The sequence below is a fragment of the Alnus glutinosa genome, chromosome 2 (genome assembly GCF_958979055.1).
Source record: "Alnus glutinosa chromosome 2, dhAlnGlut1.1, whole genome shotgun sequence".
In the NCBI taxonomy this organism is placed as follows: Eukaryota; Viridiplantae; Streptophyta; class Magnoliopsida; order Fagales; family Betulaceae; genus Alnus; species Alnus glutinosa.
Window position 1 is genome coordinate 9202501 of NC_084887.1, and position 16308 is coordinate 9218808.

The 16308-nt window shown below is 37.7% G+C and overlaps 2 protein-coding genes across 3 annotated transcripts in view; both read left to right on the forward strand.

Moving 5' to 3' along the window:
* Nucleotides 1-2580, forward strand: part of LOC133861420 (alternative NAD(P)H-ubiquinone oxidoreductase C1, chloroplastic/mitochondrial-like) — a 10218-nt gene extending 7638 nt beyond the window's left edge. For both annotated transcript variants that reach the window (XM_062297213.1, XM_062297212.1), the window contains 6 exons: nt 1-29; nt 131-343; nt 853-1257; nt 1412-1488; nt 2066-2169; nt 2262-2580. The exon at nt 1-29 is cut by the window's left edge. In XM_062297213.1, coding sequence (XP_062153197.1) covers nt 1-29; nt 131-343; nt 853-1257; nt 1412-1488; nt 2066-2169; nt 2262-2401 — 968 coding nt within the window. In that variant the 3' untranslated portion in view covers nt 2402-2580. The remainder of the gene's footprint in view (nt 30-130; nt 344-852; nt 1258-1411; nt 1489-2065; nt 2170-2261) is intronic.
* An 11915-nt stretch (nt 2581-14495) lies between these two features.
* Nucleotides 14496-15638, forward strand: LOC133860265 (F-box protein At3g07870-like). The gene has a single exon (XM_062295901.1). The coding sequence runs from the start codon at nt 14496-14498 to the stop codon at nt 15636-15638; it is 1143 nt and encodes a 380-aa protein (XP_062151885.1).
* Nucleotides 15639-16308: the final 670 nt, after the last annotated feature.

Below are 16308 nucleotides of genomic sequence, written 5' to 3' on the forward strand. Positions count from 1 at the left end.
TCCCATTCTCCACCGTGGAGGATGCACAAGTGAGTGTGACTGAAAAGAAACCTTTTCGTTGATATCTTTTGGCAATGGGATTTCTGTGTTGCAATAAATTGTTGTTAACTGCCATTACATTGTAAAGCAGAAGGTTGACATTAAGTTAAGAAGATTGGAGAGAAGGAACTTTGGTAAGTTCTCTCCAATTCGCTTGGCTGTTGTTGGGTGTGATTACGCTGGAGTTGAATTAGCAGCCACTGTAGCAGAGAGACTGCAGGACAGAGGGATTGTGCAAGCAATTAATGTGGAAACTACAATCTGCCCAACTGCCCAACCTGGAAATAGGGAAGCTGCCTTGAAAGTGAGTCATCTAGAGTTTGAGTTGTACGTTTCTTTGAGTAACATGGAATAGCACCTTCAGAGTAATTCTTTTAGCTGCAGGGATAGATAATTTTGTGATATGTACTTATATATAGGGTAATAAAAGAACTTTCTGAATTATTTAATACTTGGAATTTAAAATTAAAATCCCAAGAATCCTAGGCTATGTTTGGCAACCGTTTTCATTTTTGTTTCACTTTTCCCAAAAAAATCAACCTCTTTCCAAAACTATTACCAAACAACTTTCTTCATTTTTCTGTCACAAAAAAATTCAAATCTTATTTCACATTATATCACATGAATCACTTCTTGTTACCATTCAATTAAAAAACTCACAACAAAATTCTTTACCAAACATACCCAGCTTCTTCAGTAGGTGGCTAACTTGTCTTCAGTCTGATGGTGGAGTTGATTATATTGTTTGTCTTTGAGCATGTTCCAATCTTTTTGCAAGATTCTTATTATAGTTATTGGTTTTTTTGGTGTTAGGTTCTTTCATCTAGGAAAGTTCAACTGCTATTGGGTTATTTTGTCCGCTGCATTCAGAGAGTGGGCAATGTGGAAGCTTCAGAAATGCCAACAGGGAGTGGATCCGTTTCAGGCATTGCTGCAGAAGATGATCATGAGAAATATATATTGGAACTTCAACCTGCTGAAAGGGGATTACAAATTCAATTCCTGGAGGCAGATTTAGTATTATGGACCGTTGGATCAAAACCTCTTCTTCCTGAGCTGGAACCCAGTGGCAAGCCTCATGAGCTTCCCCTAAATTCCCAGGGACAAGCAGAAACAGATGAAACTCTCCGTGTTAAGGGCCACCCTCGCATATTTGCACTTGGCAACTCTGCTGCTTTAAGGGACTCAAATGGAAGGCTTCTTCCAGCGACTGCACAGGTGCTAAAATAAGTCATCTTCTTATAACTTAATCTTATAGGTAATAAAAATTTGGGCGAAAATTATTAGACCTGTTCATTGGCATGTTGATGTTTTCTATATGCTCTTGAAGTTGTATTTACTATCTGATGAAATGCTTTCATACACCTCGCAGGTTGCATTTCAGCAAGCAGACTTTGCTGGTTGGAATCTGTGGGCAGCCATCAATGACCGTCCTCTTTTGCCATTTAGGTTGGCAACTGATACACTTGCTAGTATCATACTGACAAGTCTATTTTCTTTTTCCTCTCTCTCTCTCTCTCTCTCATGTAATCATATTTGGTGCTTTAGTCTTCCCATTCTGATGAAAAAAAGAAATTTATGAACTTCTAAGAGTACATAATGATCTAAACTGAAAAATAAGGCAATTACAATGAGTTTCTGGTTTTGATCGCTTTCTTTTCAGCATTTTTAATTTCTTCACTATATTGTGAACTTTTCATACACAACCTCCCCACACATCCTGTACTTCAGCACAACATTAATATAACTTGTAGTATTGAAAACTCTTATAGTTCATTGCTCTCTGCCTAGGTGCACATACTACATATCCACACACTTCAATCATCTTGTTAACATTTTATATAGTTTCTATTGCTAATATGTTAACTTATGTCTATGATGTTGAGTTACTTGGTCCTATTGTTATTCTCAACGGTATTTCATAGGTCATGCTATGTGGAATATTCTGAAGCAGATAACCTTCTATACTCTTAGAAAAAGATAGAAAAATAGCAAAAGAATTTAATCTGTCCCTTTTGGCTACCAGGTTTCAGAATTTAGGGGAGATGATGACTCTGGGGAGAAGTGATGCTGCTATTTCTCCAAGTTTTATTGAGGGGCTAACCCTAGTAGGTCCTATTGTTCATACTGGTAAATTTCTTTTTCTGGCTCCCTTTTGCTCTCCTATTTCTCCTCTTGACTTTCCATAATTACTTTTGGCCATTGATCTTCTGTCTTTGCAGCGAGGAAAATAGCATACTTGATTAGGTTACCTACAGATCAGCATAGGCTTAAAGTGGGGATAAGCTGGCTTACAAAATCTGCAATAGATTCAGTTGCATCACTACAGAGCACCCTGACTAAGGTTCTCTCAGGTTCATAGTTCCTCCATTTTATAGAACATGGTTGACTAGCTCTTCTTGGTGCACAGCTTTCTTCTTGTTCTTCTATTTTTTTTTTTTTGTTTTTGTTTTTTATATTATGGCATAAAATTCCATTTTATTTCGAAGAAATGAGATTCTTATGACAAAAATATTACAATAATAATTATCTTATAATATATCATACCTTAAAGATCGTTATCTATTTTGCTTTTGAAGAGGCACAAAGATGAGGAAAAAAGAAGTGGAATTAAATGATGCTTAATGCTCCGTTTGTTTGGGCATAAAATATTTTCTGGAAAATATTTTATGTATTTTTCGGTGTTTGATGCAATCGAAAATGATGATTAATAGAATTTTTTTTTAGTTTGACCGAAGAAGCCTATTTAATTTTGGGATAATTGCATCATTGGTCACTGGGATATGTCATAATTACAAATCACTCCCTATGGTTTAAAAAGTTCATGGGAGGTTTTTGTGGTAAACTATAATTACAAATCGATCTATAGAGTCAAATTCCATTAAAATTTTTAACAAATTCTGTTAAATGTCACGTCAGCGCCACATCAAACCAATAAGATGGCGACACGTGTCCATCTTAATAAAAAATAAAAATTTATTAAAAAATAAATAAATAAACTTTAAAAAAAAAAATTAAAATTCAAAAAAACAAAAAAGGAAGGGGTGGCGCGCACTGGGGGCCACTCCCAGTGGCTTGGGGCCACCCCCAGCCTTGGGGAGGCCACAGCCACCCCTAGGGGTGGCGGGAGTGGCGCGCGGCCATTCCTAGTGGCTAGGAGTCGCGTGTAGCCACCAGTGGCCTAGGGGTGGCCTTCGGGCCACCCTTGAATTTACATTTTTTTATTAAGATGGACACGTGTCGCCATCTTATTGGTTTGATGTGGTGCTAACGTGGCATTTAACATAATATATCAAAAGTTTTAACAGAATTTGACTCCAAGGATCGATTTGTAATTATAGTTTACCTCAAGAACCTCTCAGGAACTTTTTAAACCATAGGGAGTGATTTGTAATTATGGCATACCTTAGGGACCAGTGGTGCAATTATCCTTTTAATTTTTAGAAAACGATTTACAGTTTTCAAAACTGTAAATTGTTTTCTAAATTTAAATTATTTATTCTTGTATGCACGTTTGTGGGAATCTGCCATCGCCAGGCATTGGAGTTTGTTGATAGCCCGAATTTGCAGCAGAAGGTCCTCGAATTTTGGTATCTGATTGCCGGAATCCGATGGCATTGGCTGGATTCGGGCGATCGCCGCTAGAATCTGGCTGCCAGATTACGGCAAAATAGGTCGGAATTCGGCCGGTGCCAGAATCTGGCAATTTGTGCAGGATTTTGACCACTTGTCTGGATTCTAGCAACCCAGATTTCGGCGAAACTGGCTGAAATTTAGCCAGTAGAACCAAAATCCAGCCAGTTTGTCAGAATCCTGTGCCAAATTTTGGTGAATCTGGCTAGTACGGTTGGAATCCGACCAATTTTTCTCCGAAATCCGACTGTACTAGGCCATATTTTGGCAAAATTGGTCGAAATCTTGCCATTGTTGCCGGATTCCGGTGAAACTAGCTGGAATCCTTCTGGCCAGTGTTTTCGAATTTTTCGAATTTCTGCCACCATTGCTGGAATCTCGTTACCGGTGATTTTTCGCTGTTAGTGATTTTTTCATATCAGCCAAACTCCAGAAAATATTTTCAGAAAAATTTATTTTTTTTTTGAAAAAATGATTTCGTTTTACGTCGAAACAAATGGAGAGAGCATAAGAGAAAATCAAGAAATGTATCTATAATTGTTAAACATATATGGTATTAAATAAATGATTAGGACAAATGTTTTTACCAGCTAGACATGTGAAAAGAGATGCATGTCATTTTTTTAGAAGTTGAGTTGTAGGAACTCTTACGACTTAATTTGTAGGAAATTTTCAGTTGATCATGCATAGAGATTGGATCTTTATCTCTAACATTTTACTTTATCTAGAATTCTTTTTTTTAAAAATAAAAAATAAAAAATAATTTTCCTCTTTCCTTTCACAACTCTCACTCATATTCTATCAATATTTATGAAAATGTCATTTTCTAATGGTCATATTTTTCAAATTGTCTTTTTCTAATAATGGTCATATTTTCAATTGGTTGCATTCTTTTGTACATCTGTTTTGCAAATTCACCATTGAATTTGTCGATCCTGCAGATTCAATGGTGGATATGCAAAAGCTGTAGAATGTAACTAAGCCTTTCTCTTTTGAAAATATGACCATTAGAAAAAGGGAAATTTTGAAAAATTTGACCGATAGAAAAGGTCAACGATCATATGCTTACATTATAAATAAAACTATTTCCTCTGCAATTTACATTCACCTTAACCCAAGTAACATTGTATTGATTTTGGTTCGACTATGAAATGATTCCATTGAAGGGTAATATGTAATAAATAAGTATGTCATGGGGATTGATTCATTAATTTGAAAATACATATTAGAGTGCACTCACATTTGTTTAGTGGAATCAATTGTGATTAAATATGGTCGTGTGATATTATCACAGGCCTATTTAAATCTAATTGTATCTTTCCCTTTTAGGCCCCTCTTTGAACGTAATTGGGATTAGGAATTAATTTCCTAAAGGCTTAAGCAGTTATTATGGTCCATTTGGGTATTGAATATTTCAAATATGAATAATATTCTGAATCTAATTACGGATTTTAAGGCAATGAAAATGTTTTTGGATGTTGAATATAATTCAGATTCTTTTCGAATATGTGTTTGGGTGTTGAATTTGGAAGATTGGAAAAAAGTGTTTTATAATGGTATAAAGTGATTGGAAATGATTGGATTGTATGAGAAGTTGTGTATAATGATTGGTATGGTAAAAAATAATAAAACTAATAATAAAAAAAATTAAAAATTAAAAACTAAAACTAAAAGAACTAAAATTTTATTTTTATTTTTATTTTATTTTATTTTTTTTTAAAAAAAATATAGTGTTCATCGGCAGCCACCCCTTGGGGAGGGGGTGGCTCGCAGGCCACCCTAGCCCCTGGGGGTGGCCGAGTGCCACCCCAGGACCCCTTAGGGGTGGCTTTTGGGCCACCTCGAAATCCATTTGGGGTTGCTTGAAAGCCACATTTTTTCAGCCAAATTAAATAATTTTCTAACTCCCTACAAATGAAAAAAAAAAAAAAAGAAAAGAAAAGAAAAGAAGAAACAAATGCTAGTGCTCAGGGGGTGGCTTGCGGCCAACCCCAGCTACTGGGGGTAGCCGCGCGGCCACCCCCGACCCTAGGGTGACCCAAAAGCCACCCCTAAGGCTTAGGGGTGGCTTTTCGAGCCACCCTTAAAGGGGTCGCGGGGTGGCGCGTGGCCACCCTCTGACCCTTGGGGTGGACGCGAGCCACCACCAGAGGTGGCCCGGCCACTCCATTTTCCTATTTTTTTTGAAAAAAAAAAAAATATGGATGGGTTTTAAAAAATATTAAAATAAGAGAGAATGCATGAAATAGCAGCAATTTGCAGTGACTTTTTGACTTCAGTGTCCTTGTGTACTATAGCTTGATGGGGAAAAAAGGAAGCTTTGCCAAACGGGCTCCATGCAACTCGTGCCTCTTATTTTGTCAGCACGAAATTCACGCATCAATTTCATCACCTCAAAATCCAAACAACATTCAAACTATATTCAAGTGGCTAGTCGGGTTTTATTCAACTTGGTTTCGGGTTCGGGTTTTTGAATAAAAACCCGGTTCAAATATTGAATATCCATTCAAACCAAACGCACTTTAAAGAGCTATGGGCTTAAGAATTAATTTCTATGGACTTAAGCAGTTAAAATCCAAGCCCATGTTGGAAAAGTTTGTAACAATGGGCTAGGGTTAAAACCCTAACCCTAGATTGATGGGAAGATAAACACTCCCCATGGCTGGTTGGTGCATGGCCAAAGGGAGTGTTTCACCCCCCTTGGCCGTACACCTAGATGCTAGGAGGAGTTGCCTATGACTCCTACCCTATCCATGCTACAGCTTTATTTTGTCTCCTAACCCTATCATAAGTGTAAATTCAAGTCTATAAATAGAGAGTTATATTGATGTTTTATTTACTAATTTACTGTTTCAAGTTGTAAGTCCACACTCACAGTCATATTCAATAATCAGATAGAAGATCTGGAAGTTGAGTCAAGAACACGTTCTTCACTATTCAACATGCAAGAAGCAAATCAACCAAAGCCAACTGGCTCTATTTTCCTAAGAGAGGTTGATTTCGATTATAAGTACCCTAAACATGTTAGTTTAAATAATCTAGCCTTATTTATCTTGAAGAAAATTTTCCTGGGATCGGTATTCCGCTCCATGTAATTTGATTAGCGCATGATCCCTGACATGTATTGTGGTTGAAATAATTGAAACCATGAAGGTACTTGTGTAATGTCCAATAAATTTATTAAGTATTAAAAATGTTAATTAGACTAATTAAGTAGAAATTAGGGAGAAAAACACTTAGAAATCACTTAGAATGGATTTTTTGTGAAGCAAATCTGGACGGACCCATTTTGGTGTTCGGACGGACTTGGCAAAAAGTCCCAGTTTCTTTGCATGTCTAAACTGTTGGACTCATTTGTAAATGAAACCCTGAATATTCTTGAACGTTGGGTAGCGTCCGGACGTCTGGCAGAAACTTCCCAAATAGAGTCGACGGAAATCCAACTTTGTGTAGAACTTGGAGTAGCTTGACCTAGCGTCCTGACGGTGTTAGTTGGTCATCCAGACGGCTGCAACGCTGAAGCTTCTAGACACTGAGGGGTGTCCAGATGCCTTCAAAGGCCCGTCTGGACGGTTGCACAGGAATCGGTTGATCTGACTTGGAAATTGCATGGAATCTCTTCATGGACATCTTCTACAAACTTGTGACCAGTAACATGGCTTGAAACAAACACTGTCCATATAACTTGAAGACTTTGAATAAAATCGATAAACCTGTTTAAAATGCAACCGTTACATAAAGTGTTTTTATCAACCAGAATGTTGCTAACATAAAATACTAACATTCATAATGATTGAATATAAACATTAAGATCAATTCTCACAGTTATACAACCATCATGCATATAGAAAATCCCAAATTAAAATACAACTAAACCATTGTTACTTGTAAAAGGCTAAATCAACACCCTAGTACGAATTTAGATGTTAATCGTAGTGCTGGGATGGCTTCCTGCCATGTTCTTCTCCTCTTCAACTTGTCAAGCCTCCAAGAAGAATTTTCTGTTTAAAGCTAAGCACCCATTCTCTTGAAGCTTAGGGGTCTATTTATATAGATTATGAGAGGCCTAAAATCCCTAGGAATCAAAAAAAAATCGAAACTTAGTCTCTTAGTCCAAGTAGGAGATTGAAAATTTAATCCAAGTAGGAAAATGATTCCAAATTCGTCAAGATTTGTGGTCTTTTATTGCAGGGAGATTTTGGCATAGTAAACTTTTGAATTATGAAAATGATATTTCTGACATATTTGTTTCATTTGTTGTTAGCTTTCCAACGCCATCGATTTCATTACAATCTGAGATCTGAGTAGAAAGCTAACATCAAAAAACTGAGACATGTGCAGAATCCAAATTTGAATTCAATCCGATCTTGACTCTTATTGGAGAAATTTCAATTTAATCATTCCCTTGATTTGATCAAACTTAACCACATCTTCTAGGTCTTCTCAAAGTGTGCTTCAAGCCCAAAATCAATGTAATTAATTGCATGTTTATTTAAAACCTAAAAACAATAAAACAACACAAAATCAAACAAATAATAATGCTAAGGAATTAACATATGCAAGTTAAGGGGTTTGAATGTGCAACATTCTACACTTATCAGTGTTCAATCAGGTAATCAGCGATTTGAAGAGGGTTGATGTGAAGTTCGAAGTCGAAGACAAGGCGTTGATGCTATTGAATTCACTCCCAGCTTCTACCACTTACGAGAATTTGTTTACAACTCTGACATGGGGGAAGGAGTCCTTGGAGTTAAAGGATGTTACAAGAGCCAATGATTTGAAGAGGGTTGATGTAAAGTTCGAAGACAAAGACAAGGCGTTGATTCTATTGAATTCACTCCCAGCTTCTACCACATATGAGAATTCGGTTACAACTCTGACATGAGGAAATGAGTCCTTGGGGTTAGAAGACGTTATAGGAGCCCTGCTGACTTTTCATCAAGGAAGAAAGTCAGTGATGACAGTTCTCAAAGAGAAGGCTAATTGTGGAGGGTAACCAAGAGCGTGGAAGAAGTAGTAACAAGGGTTGTTTGAATGGAAAGAATTCTTGGTCAAAGTTTAGGAAGAGGAATGACGTCAACTGTTTAGTGTAGGAAAAAAAAGACACATAAAGCCGGACTGTTTAGACCGGAAGAAGAATAAGGACGAAAAGAATGGAGGTTCATCAAGGTTTGTGAACATAGTGGAGGACACTTAGACGCTGCTGATGGTGATATACTTTCCCTTGCATCAAATTCAGGTTCTTGGATTCTTAACTTGGCATGTTCGATTTACGTGACGTCCAACAGAGATTGGTTTGACACCTACAAGTCAGTTAATTTTGGTATAGTTACTATGGGTAATGGTGCACATTTTAAAATTATAGGCATAGGTAATATCAGAATTAAGATGTTTGATGGTGTGGTTAGAACGTTATTTGATGTTAGACATGTACCAGATGTGGAAAGAATCTGATTTCATTGGGTTTTTTAGACTCAAACGGTTTTGGTTATAAGTCTTAAGGTGGAATAATGAAGGTGACTAAGGGTGTGATGGTAGTGATGAGGAGGTATAAAAGTTCAAAGAATATCTATAAACTGTTAGGGAGTACAGTTGTAGGTGGAATCGCCTCTGTGGAGTCTGAGTCTGATTGTACTATTTTGTAGCATATATGGTTGGGTTATATGGGTAAGTGGGGAATGTTGGAGCTTCTTAAGATAAATCTGTTGAAAGGTGTCAAAATATGCAAGCTTGATTTCTGTAAGTTCTGTGTTATTGGGAAGCAGAACTTGGTGCAATTCAAAACAGCCACACACAAGACAGAGGGTATTCTGGATTATGCTCATTATGATGTTTGGGGACCAATGAGGACAACATCATAGGGAAGACATATGTATTTCTCAATTTTGATTGATGATTTTTCCAAAAAGGTTTGGGTGTACTTCATACAGCATAAGTCAGAGACGTTTGCCAATTTAAAGTTATGGAAAGCTGAAGTGGAGAACTAGTTGGGAGAAAGGTCAAGTGCCTCAGGACAGATAATGATACTGAGTACACAAATAAAAAGTTTAGGAATTTCTGTGAGCAGCACGGGATAAAAAGACATTTCACAGTACACATGACACCACAGCAAAATGGTGTGGCGGAAAGGATGAACAGGTCTATTGCAGAGAGGGAACGTTGTCTCAGGTTGAATGCTAAACTTGCAAAGATGTTGGGCAGATGCAGTGAGTATGGTATGCTACTTGATCAACAGGTCACCGAGGGTAGCATTGGATGGTAAGGTTGCAGATGAGGTGTGGACCAGTAATGAGGTAGATTACTCTGGTGGGAGAGTATTTGGTTGTCAAGCCTATGTGCACATACTCAATGAAGAACAATCGAAACTTGATCAAAAGTCTAGACAATGTGTCTTTCTCAGATATGGGAAATGGGTTAAGGGTTACAAGTTTTTGGATCCGAAGCCAAACAAGGAGGTGATCAGTAGGGATGTGGTATTTAATGAAAATTCCGTGTTGAAGAGTACTCATGGTGAAGAGCAGCAAGTGCCAGAAAGCAGTAGTAGTGATAAACAGGTGGTGCAAGTGGAGTTAGAGACTCTTGTACAGAGACCGTTACTTCAAGAGTTGAGGAGCAACACACTATAGTCACAGATAGACCTAGATGCATTATCAGGCCACCAACTAGGTACAGTTATGAAGATATGGCTTCTTATGCCCTTGTCATCAGCAGCGAAGATCCTACTACTTTTCAAGAGGCTGTCAATAGCAAAAAGAAGAGTAGATGGGTAAGTGATATGGCGGAGGAGATGGCGTCTCTACAAAAGAACCAAACGTGGGATTTGGTGGAGCTTCCAGAGAGGAAAAGGGCGACAGGGTGTAAATGGGTGTTCAAGAAAAATGTAGCAATATCATGAAAAGGGGGGGAAAAGTTCAAGGCTCACCTTGTAGCAAAGGGTTACTCACAATAGAAAGGGGTTGGCTATGTGGAAATATTTTTCCCTGTGGTCAAACATACTTCCATCAGATCGGTATTGGTGTTGGTAGCTTGTTATGACATGGCACTGGAGCAGATGGATGTGAAGAAAACTTTTTTCCATGGTGATTTGGAGGAGCAGATTTACATGGAGCAGCCAAAAGGGTTTAGTCAACCTAGACAGGAGCACTTGGTCTATAAATTAAAGAAGTCACTTTATGGGTTGAAGCAGTCGCCAAGGCAGTGGTATAAGCGGTTTGACTCCTACATGATCAAAATTGGCTATAGGAGATGTGAATATGATTGTTGTGTGTATGTGAAGAGCATTGATGTTGGTTCATTTATTTTTCTGTTACTGTACATGGATGATATGCTTATTGCAGCTAAGAGTATAATGGAGGTCAACAAGCTCAAGCTTTTGTTGAGTAGAGAATTAGACATGAAGGATTTGGGCGCAGCTAAAAAAATTCTTGGGATGGAGATTCTCAGAGATAGAGATGCCAGGAGATTGTGGCTATCTCAGGCCGGCTATGTGAAGAAGGTGTTGGAGAGGTTTAGCATGGAGAATGCGAAATCGGTGAGTACACCTTTGGTGAATCACTTCTGTTTGTTTACCTTACAGTGCCCAAAGACAGTTGAAGAAACTGAAGACATGTCTAAGGTCCTATATGCCAGTGCAATGGGGTGTCTGATGTACGCTATAGTATGTACTAGGCTAGATTTGGCTCAGGTAGTTAGGGTGGTGAGCAAATACATGGCAAATCCAGGGAGACAGCACTAGATGCGGTCAAATGGATTTTCAGATACTTGAGAGGTATTACAGACCATGGCATCACTTTTGTCAGACAAAAGAGTGATTTGTCAGTTGTGGGGTATGTGGATGCAAATTATGCAGGGGATTTGGATGGCAAGGGGTTGACCACAGGTTGTGTGTTCACTCTTGCAGAAGGATCCATCTATTTGAGGTCTATAATCCAGTCCACGACTGAGGCGGAGTCCATGGCGGTGGCTAAGGCTACAAAGGAAGCTTTGTGGCTTACAAAGTTAGTTAGGGAGCTAGGTATTCAACAAGGTAGAGTTCAATTACCTTGTGATAGTCAGAGTGCCATTTACTTGGCAAAGAACCAAGTGTATCATGCGAGAACCAAGCATATTGATGTGAGGTTTCACAAGATCAGGGAATTGATTGCTACAGGTGAATTGTTACTTGAGAAGATCTAGACTTTTGAGAATGCAACGGACATATTCATGAAGAATGTTACCACAGACAAGTTCAAGCATTGCTTGGACTTCATAAATGTCTCCAGGTGCTAGAGAGGAGATGAGACAGCATCCCCAATCTATCAGTTTCAGGTTGAGGTCCAATACTTGTTGATCTTGAAAGAGGCGAATATTCGCGCAAGACGGAGATTGTCGGAACAAGTGGCTCATATTCTTTTATCTTTTTGCTGACATTGTCAATTGAGTGATAATTTGATGGGGTATATGGACTTTTCACTTATATATTTTTTTTTTATTATGGGTAACACGTGTCGTTATATAATTAGATCTGCCGTACCACACTAATGGAATCCGTCAAAATTTTGTATAGAATTTGATAATATAGACTTATTTTTTATTTTTGCATATCAAATATAGCTTTGAAAACATTTTCATTAAGGTTATTACAAGTTCGTGTAACAACATATATGGATTTCGTATTTTTTTCCCTAAAAAAATTATACAGACATTGACCATTATATTAAACTGAAATTCCTGAGACTCCTATTCCAATTCCACTAGCATTTTTTTTTTTTTTTGGGAGAAGTACACATATCTTCCTACATTTTTTTGGTAGTTTGAGCCTGAGGGGGACATTAAGTGTGCATTTGAGAATGCGATTTCGTAGACAATAAGTGAGATTTTAAATCAAATCGCAGAACATAAATCGTTTGGGAACTGCGTTTTTAAAAATTGCGATTTGAAAACGTAGAAAATCAGCTTTTTTAAATCGCAGGTAAGAATGGTTTTTTGAAAACACAGAATTTTAAAGGCTAATTTACGATTTTAAAGTTAAACTGCGATTTTGTCAAATGCTTAATTGCGTTTTTAAAAATCACTTCTTAACTGCTAACATTATAGTAAGTGCACTACAAGTGCACAATTTCAAGACACATGTGGGTCTTCTCCAACGTGTCTTGGAGTTGTGCATGTATCACAACCCATTTTGTAATGACGGCTTAAAACAAAGGTAGAGCCAGGGGGGTTGTAAGCCAATGACTGTTGCATTTGTGGTTGCCTACCTTAAATGATTAAGGGGGTTCTCTTTTCTTTTTTTCTTTTTCTTTTTATTTTTAAATCTTTGTTGTTGAGGTGTCCAATTCTTTATAGTTGCTTGATTCCTTGTAATCGGCTTTTTTTTATTTGATTAGAAAGAAAAACGCTACGAAGTTGTGAACATGTAAACAATTGAAAACGGTACTTTTTGAGAAATCATTCTCAATTTTTTTTAAAAAAAATTAAATTAAAAATATTTTAACTTTTATATTACATCATTAAAAAATATAATTTTTTAATTTTTCCTTATAAAAAATTTTAAATATATATATTTTTAATTTAAACCAACCTCAAAAATAAGTAATACAATTATTTTTTCATATCACACCAATCAATTTATACTACTGTTGAAGTAACAGTTTCACCATTGGACGGTTTACCAAACATTTCAGAACTACATGGGTTGAGTTGAGACAGCTGCCAACTAGAAAGTACTTTTGTCGCATTTTCAATTCCTTTTCCTTCTTCTTCTTTTTATTGATTTTTTTTAAAAGAACAAATGATGGCCGAATGAAAAAGGTACGTTTAATGTATTTTATATTCTTCGACTAAAAAAGAAAAGAAAACCCACCGAGCACCCAAAACTAGCCATCATCCAAAAGTGGACCACAGGGGAATGGTTTAAGTATATTCACAACAGTTTTTTAATTATTATTTTTTTTAAAAAATGAAATTACTTTTTTTTCTTTAAAAAATAAAATTTAACAGCAGCTTCCTTTCATTTTTTTTTTATATTATTAAAATATATTTTTTTTAATTTTTACTTTTATTAAAAGTAGAAAAAAGAAGATAAAGTAGGAGAAAAATAACATATTTTTTACCTTTACTTTAATTAAAAATATGAAAGAGAAATAAAATAAGAGAGAGATAATATATTTTGTGAATAAACAATTGAATGGAAAGTAAACAGTGCTTTATAATGCATTGAAAAATACTATTCACTTCTTAGAGAAACGAAAATTTTAGAAAAGATGCTGTGGAGGAATTGTTGTAACTTTTTTAAAATTTTCTCTAAAATTTAAAAACCAAACTTCCTTTAAAAAAGCTGTTGTAAATACCATAAGATAAAGTTCATTTGTCTTCAGGAACCTTCCTTTCACATCTATACCCGGCATGAAAAAGATCATGAAGCGAAGACAAAAAGAAATTAAAAATAAAAAATAAAAAAATTATAGTGAATTATGACACCACCTTCACAAAACAAAAACACAATTTAATGGACCCTTTGATTTGTGACCATTACATATGTGGGCCAATGTGGCAACATTCACCGCTTAAGAGAAATGAAGAGAATTCTAGCTCCTTTAATTAGAACTATCAATTTAATTAGTTAAATTAATAAATAATTATGTTAGAGTCCCCAACATTCTTAATTTGCATATTAAGTTGATTGGCATCCACTCAAATCGTGACTCTCCAATATCTACCTTGGGATATGTCTTTATATTGGGCGGTGGAACCATAAATTGGAGAAGTGGTAAGCAATATATCTTGCAATATTGCAAATTCTATAATATATTCGGAGCAGAGCCATCACTCATCAGCCGACAGCCATGTCCACCTATCTCCCTGAGGACGTGGTTCTCAATATCCTCTCCAAGCTGCCTCCAAAGTCTCTTCTCCGATTCAGATCCGTCTCCAAATCCTGGCTCTCCCTCATCGGCAACCCCAATTATCTATCCAAAAACTTCCTCAACCACTCCATTCTCACCGCCGCCGCCGCCGCCCATCAGCTCCTTCTCGTAAAACTCACCGCCCCATCTATTCCCAAAAGGCAGACTTGCTCTTTTTTCTCCTACCAAACCCTTGCCTTCGCCTCTCAAAATCCTCAAAATCTTCCCAGAAGAAGCCCACGTGGGCTTAGCATTGTGGGTTCCTGTAATGGCTTGCTCTGTCTCTTTGATTACTTCTCCGGCGGCGACATCTTTGTCTGGAACCCCGCCACTTCAGAGCTCAAGGCCCTGCCTTGCGCGTCCAACGCGGACACTGTATGCTTCGGCTTCGACCACAAACGAAATGAGTTTGTGGTTATGCGGACTCGTTATGTTCCGGAGCGCGATCCGCCGGTTTTCATTACGAACCGGGGAGTGAAGGTTCTTCGTCTGAACCGGGTGGCGGAGGTGTATAGGCTAAGAAGCGGTGATTCTTGGAGAAAGCTTATCGTGGATGGAGACGTGCCCGATTGCAACGGACCCAATTCGCGGTCACGGTGGGCATATGCAAATGGGGTATGTTACTGGTGGACGGTACGCGGTGTTGAGGATGAAAAGATTGTTGCTTTCGATGTGAGCGAGGAGGTGTTCAGGACGACGCCGTTGCCGGATGCTAGTGTTCTTGGGAGGCGCAGTGATGTGAGGGCTCTGATGGTGCTAAACGAATGGGTTGCGATGGTTGTTGTGCGTAATAAAAGCAAATGGGAGGGGAAATTGTTTGATATATGGGTGCTGCTTGAATTTGGTGTGAAGGAGTCGTGGACTCGGCTTCTGAGGATTGAAGCTTTTCCCGGTCTGGAATGGCCGTTGGGTTTTTGGAAGAACGGCGAGTTGTTTATGGAGAACGGCGAAGGGGAGCTGGTGTTGTATGACCCTTTTACCCAAACAGTAAGAAATGTTGATCAGGTTGATCATGGGGTAAAGGAATCGTTGCAAGTTTTAGCTTACACACCCACTTCGGTTTCGTTCGAAGGAGGGCTTTAAGCTTGCAGTATAGCTAATAAGCTAATAATGCATGTCTTGGATATTTTTCTTTGAATTTTACTTGTTAGCTTGTTTCATATGCATCATTAATGAGTTTAATTTCAGATGGCAATCGTTTTCGTCGTTGAGGTGAGATAGGTGGAATGGCAACTCGACTTTAATGAATGAGAAGTTGGACTTGAAGTCATCGTAAGAATTAATTCTTCTCGGGTTAGAATTCAGGCAAAAGTGAATTTTGCTACTTCGATGACCGGACCCACGCTTGAGACAATCTACCTCCAAAGTCAAACAAAAACGCGTGAGTCTCACATTTAAATAATAAAATAAAAAAAATTTAAATAAAAAAAAAATTAAAAGAAATTAAATAAAAAAAAGGAGAGGGTGGCCGTGCGGCCTCGCCCGACCACTGGGGGTGGCCGCTCAGTCACCCCCGACTCTTGGGGGTGGCCGCGCAGCCTCCCCCAACCACTGGGGGGTGGCCGCGCGCCACCCCCGGTCACCTCAAGGCCGGCCACCCCCTTCATCCATTTTTTTTTTTAAAAAAAATTATTTATTTATTTTTTAATTAAACAATCAATATATAATAAATTATTATTTCACACAACTTTTTACAATACCAATCATTATACACAACTTTTCAAACTTCCAATCATTTCTTATCATTAAAAAA

Bases quoted from the DNA above. Each gene is read 5' to 3' on its own strand.
- LOC133860265 (XM_062295901.1), top strand. From the start codon at position 14,496: ATGTCCACCTATCTCCCTGAGGACGTGGTTCTCAATATCCTCTCCAAG.